We start from the raw sequence: 5,611 nt of genomic DNA on the forward strand, positions 1-5,611 counted from the left end.
CCACCTTCCCCGCTGGGCCCCAGGCTCCAAGAAAGCAGGTGTTTCTCCATTTTGGCCCCTGCTGGACCTGGGTGCCTGGGCGGCGGGCAGGTGGCGCTGTGTGTCGCAGGACTGGGCTCTGCACCGAGACAGGCGCTGCCAGAGTGTGGTCTTGGCCTTGAGCCTACATGCGCTCTGCCCGGCTCCAGGCCCCCGTCTTCTGGTCCTCAGACAGGGTCACAACGACTCCTGTCCTCCTAGGGCAGGGGCAGGAAGATGAGATTCAGGACCCCAGGGCGAGGGCTGAGCAGGGCATCTGGAGACCTGTCGTGCTCCTTCCTTCTGGGGAACCGAGCCTTTGCCAGACTCACACACCTGCTCTCCCACTTTCAGAAATTTCTGAGCAAAGTGGAGGAGACGTTCCAGTGCATTTGCTGCCAGGAGCTGGTGTTCCGCCCGATCACGACCGTGTGCCAGCACAACGTGTGCAAGGTGAGGGGCGGCCGCGGGGGCCGGTGGGAGGCCCCGAAGGGCGCTCTGACCCCTGCCGGCACCCTGGGGTTGCTGGCTTCGCTCGGACCGCCTGCCCCTTGCCCTTCCGGCGCCTCAGGGTCTGTTTCCCGGGCTGCCTGGGTTTCAGTTGCTCTCCCCTCCCCCACCAGCCTTCATCTCAGGTGCCCATTGCCCTGCCACCACCCTGCGCCTCCAGCCACGATGGCCCTCTGCTGGGCCCTCAGCAGGCCGGTGCGTGCCTACCTTCGTGGGGGTCACACACAGGTCTTCTCCAGCATCTTCCCGTCTCGGGGTCCAGGGTGGGAGAGGATGGGCTGCTGTCCTGCTCCTGCCATCTGGTCACACTAAATGATTTAAGTGGGCCTCAGGCAGGGCTAGAGAGGCGTGAGGCACTTATCACCTAGAGGAGCCAGGAGGAAGGCGTCCTGGAGGATGAGGTGGCACTAACCTGCCCCCTGAGAGGGGCCTCGGGGCAGCATCCCGGCACTTGGGAGTAGCTAGGGCCTGTCCCCACAATGAGGGCTGGTGAGTGGGGCTGGAGCCTCCAGCCAGCAGTCAGTTCTAGGAGGGAAGCGGTCTCCAGTCGAAGCTTTTGAAAGAGAGGTTGGGAGAGGCTGAGATGGGTCCTGGAACAGGGTCTCTCCCCGCTTTGGGGCTGGATCGTTCTCTATCGTGGGGGTGTCCTGGGACATGAGCAGCATCCCTGGCCCCACCTACTTGGTTCCAGGAGTCCCTGGAGTTGGGAAGCACTGGGATGCATGCATGGCATCTTTGCCACGCCTTCTGGCCAGAGTCAGTCTGTAGGAATTTACAGGCAGGCAGCTCAGAAGGGACTGTCCCTGCCACCTGCTCACTCTAGGTCACCGAGCTGCGTCCAGGGCGTTGGGTCGGTTGTCAGACCAGGGGAGGGACCCTGAGAATGTGGAGCACTTGGGCAGTGCTCACATCCCATGTGGCCTGATGGAGGCTGGGAAAGATACCCCCCGGTGCCCCAGGCCACGTGGGACCCAAGTTCAGAGGCGTGGCGGAGTGGCATAGAGAGCACATCTTTGGGATCAGCTGCCTGGGTTTGACCTCCAACTCTCTCCTTTCTGGCTGTGGGACTTTAAAGGGCCCCATAACCAGATCTTTCCCATCTTCTCAAACTGAAACCCTGTCCCCGTTAAACACTGACTCCCAGACCCTGACCCCACCCTCTGCTGATACTTACTGTCTCTGTGGATCTGACTCCTCCAAGGAACTCCTGTGAGTGGCATCAGGCAGTGTGTGTCCTGGGTCTGGCTCCTCTGCCCAAGCATCAGGTTCAGGGCTTACGCGTGTTGTCCCGTGGGTGAGAATCTCCTTCCGTGTGAAGGCTGGGTCACACTGCAGCATGCAGATGGACCACGTTGTGTTGATCCATCATCTGTGAGTGAGCTCTAGGTGTTTCCACCTCTTGGCCACTGTGAAGCTCGAAGCGGTCCAGCACCTGGTTTTGAACCTGAATCAGTGCATTGAGCACAAAGTACTATCTCTTGGTCTTCGATCAGCTATAGACTTTATACTGGAAAAGAATGCAGGGATTTTTAAATATAGGAAGCAAAAGCCACTGCCCTCCTCCAGCGGCAGCAGGTTTTCACCTGCTTGGCATTGCCCCTCACCCAGCTGCCTTGTGCCATCCTTCAGGTGTGCATACCTGTGCAGGTGTCTGTGCCCCTGTGGGCATCATCTCTGGCCTGTTCCTCTCATGGGGAGGTCAGCTCTCCAGGGCCTCCCAGGCTTGCAGCTCAGTCTCCACCTGACTCTTCCTCCACACACTGCCTCCTGCATTGTTTGGTTGACAGCTGGGTTCGAACCCAGAAGTCTGGCTCAGAATCCAAACTCCATCCTTCCCCCCCTTTCCTCCTGTCTTCTCACTGACACGTCTTTATTGAGCCTGTGCTCTGTGCTGGGTCCTGTGCTTGGTGTGGGGAACATCAGGGAGATACAACCCCCGATCGTGGGGAGCGTCTGCTCTGTTAACACACGCACATCAGTCCATCAGACAGTTCCAGAAGGAGGAAAGTGCTGTTTTGAAAGCAGACAGGGTGTGGGGAGGCAGGACCATCCTGATGTTCCAGGGCACCTTGGGGAAGGGTCCTCTGTGCAGGGGACTCCAGCATCAGTGACAAGAGAGCCAGGGTAGATCCGTCAGGTGGTGTGACCTCCAGGTGCAGGAGCCTGGCAGCTAGGATGACCTGGGAGTCTCTTTTTTTTTTTTTGGCCACACTGATTGATCAGCTTGTAGGATCTTCGCTCCCTGACCAGAGATCGAATGTGGGCCCTTGGCAGTGAGAGCTCAGAGTCCTGACCACTGGACTGCTGGGAAGTTCCGACCTTGGTGTCTTTGATGAGCCTGGGGCAGCCGGGCTGGTCATGGGCTGCCAGGGGCCTCTGGGTGCCTGGTGGTGCCCCAGGGGACCATGGATGGCCAGGATCACCTCTCACCCGCCCCATTCTCCCACAGGACTGCCTGGACAGGTCCTTCAAGGCCCAGGTGTTCAGCTGCCCGGCCTGTCGCTATGACCTGGGCCGGAGCTACACCATGACCGTGAACCAGCCACTGCAGGCCGTCCTCAGCCAGCTCTTCCCCGGCTATGGCAGCGGGCGGTGATCTTCAAGCACTTCTCGCCGAGTATTTTAAAAAAAAGAAAAAAAACAAACGTTATCAGAGGGGTCCGTGGCCCCCATTTCGTTTTTAGTGGGCTTAACTTAAACATGTAGTTTTTTCCTCCACTCCCTAAAACTGCCTCGTCTTCCCGTTTTTTTTTTTTTTTTTTCTATGAATTTTTTCAGGAATTTGTATTATGGCTCGAAGGAAGGAACAAAGTTGGACTTCTCAGTGTTTTTATTTTGGTTTTAAACAAAAAGCCTGCAATTTTATGAGCAAAAAAAAAACAAAAAACAAAAAAAACCCAAAACAAAGTTTTTCAAAAAATGGTTTTTCTTCTGAGGATGGGATTAGAAACGAGTTGGTGTGAAGGCTGCTCGAGTTCCCAGAGTTGAGTTCTCAGCCATCCCCGCCACCGACTCGCAAGAAGGCACCGGGCTGCCTAGAACAATCTTTTCAAGGTTGGTGGGTCGGGCCCCCAGAGGTGAAGTTCCATCGCCTAAGACCCAGCGAGGCTGTGGTCCTGGGTGTCAGCACACCCAGGTGTTGGCCCCGCATCACCAGCAGGAAACTGTTCCAAGGAGAAGCAGAGAAGTCCCACTGGGGCCAGTTGAAATCCTCACCTCCAAGCCATCCCCCACCGGGCTGCCTCCGCGTCCCCACCGCACACAGAGGCCATGGGCCACCGGAGCAGAAACCTGGGGCCACACCGAAGCTACCTCCACCGGACCCTCCCCTCCGTGGGGGCCGATGCTCGGCCCAGCGCCGTCCCAACCTGATGCCACGGAAGCCACGCCCGGGGCCACGTTCAAGTGCCTTTGGTCCCTCCTTCCTTTTCAACCTGGGGCTCTTTCTCAGCACTGAATTGACACTGCCAACCGGATTCTGAAACTGGGGTCCTCCAGTGCCTCCCTGGGGACCCCAGGTGAGCAAGTGGGGACGATCAGGGTTTTGTGGATCTTCGAAATTGAATTTTCAACTCACCAATTGGGAATTACAAGAGGAAAACCTTTTAAAATGAATAAACACCTTTTCCAAATGAAATTATTATTTTTTTTGTAGTTACTGTATATGTACCAAGGAAGCTAATAACTTTAGGGTTTGGTTGTGTTTTTTTTTTTTTGTCGGGGGAGTTTTGTATTTGGGGAATGATTCGTTAATGTTTCTAACTTTACCAAAGTTTGCAGCTTATACCTCAACAGAACAGGGATATTTTTAAGTCACATAACTGCAGACAAACTGGAGCAATACTGTTTTAAAAGTTTCTCTTTTTTTCCTTCATTATTAGGTGGTTTAATGTATTAGGAATAAACACCGAAATCCTGTGTAGGCTTTTTTTGTTTTTTTTACAAAGTTCAATATTCTCTGTCCAGGTTTTAGATTCTCAGAATAAATGTCTTTTACAGATGCATTTGATGGTGTCTTTTGTCTGCAAATTGTCTGCAAGTAGCCTACTAGGCACTTCTGTAACTTGTAACATGTTTTCTCTATCCAAAAAAACCCAGGATGCTAGACAAGTAGCATCATTTCCACTTTGCAGGTGTGAAAACAGGCCCAGAAGATCCAAATGATGGGCAGTGGTCCAGAGGGGCCGAGCTGGGCCTTCCAGCTTGGAACCAGAGGTCATTTAGTGTCACTAAGGGGGATGGCACTGTCCCCATTTACACTTGAAGAAACAGAGGCTGTCATAGGACCCTCACGAGGAAGGAGACTGGCCCTGCCTTAAGTGGGTGTCAGCAGCCTGGACCATCAGCTAGGGAACTGCTTTACCCTGGGGGGCCCTCTGCAGGCTTGGGGGGATGGGTGCATGTAGGGTGTGGAGACAGATGACCTGAAATGCCGTTTCCAGTGGAGTCCAGAGTCCAAGGATGAGGCACATTTTGCAGGTTTTCTCCTGTTTTTGGCTGTGCCTTCATGGCTTGGCTTGCAGGATCTTAGTTCCCCCACCAGGGATTGAATCCATGCCCCCTGCAATAGAAGGACGGAATCTTAACCACTGGACCAGGGAATTCCCCAACCATGAGGCAAGTTTAAGAGTTCCAGGGAAGTTAACAGTGGTGAGTTCTGCAGATGCCAACCTACCACTGATACCTTGTCCTGATGGCTCTGTAATGCCGTGGGTGGATGTAAAAAATAATAAAGCTCTGCCTCTTCAGGACCTTCAAGTGTGTCCTTGAAAACATCATGCTAAGTCAAAGTAGTGCTAGTGGTGGTCAGCAATGTCCAACTCTTTGTGACCCCATGGACTATAATCCCCCAGGCTCTTCTGTCCACGAACTTCTCCAGGCAGGAATACTGGAATCAGTTGCCATGTCCTTCTCCAGGGGATCTAGTTACAAAAGATCACATATTTTCTCAGTCATAGGAAATGCTAAACACAGGGATCTATAGAGACAGAAGGCAGCTTCGTGTAGTGATGACAGGATGTGGTGAGGGATGGGGGAGGTGGGGAGCTAAAGGGTGCAGGGTTCTTTTGCAGGTGATAAAAAT

The 5,611-nt window shown here is 54.0% G+C and overlaps 1 protein-coding gene across 1 annotated transcript in view; it reads left to right on the forward strand.

The window, feature by feature from the left end:
• Positions 1-4,532, forward strand: part of UHRF1 (ubiquitin-like with PHD and ring finger domains 1) — a 32,888-nt gene extending 28,356 nt beyond the window's left edge. The window contains exons 15-16 of the mRNA XM_010828454.1: positions 373-471; positions 2,978-4,532. Of these exons, the coding sequence (XP_010826756.1) occupies positions 373-471; positions 2,978-3,124 (246 nt within the window). The 3' untranslated portion in view covers positions 3,125-4,532. The remainder of the gene's footprint in view (positions 1-372; positions 472-2,977) is intronic.
• Positions 4,533-5,611: the final 1,079 nt, after the last annotated feature.

Source organism: Bison bison, unplaced genomic scaffold (genome assembly GCF_000754665.1).
Source record: "Bison bison bison isolate TAMUID 2011002044 unplaced genomic scaffold, Bison_UMD1.0 scf7180017864492, whole genome shotgun sequence".
In the NCBI taxonomy this organism is placed as follows: domain Eukaryota; kingdom Metazoa; phylum Chordata; class Mammalia; order Artiodactyla; family Bovidae; genus Bison; species Bison bison.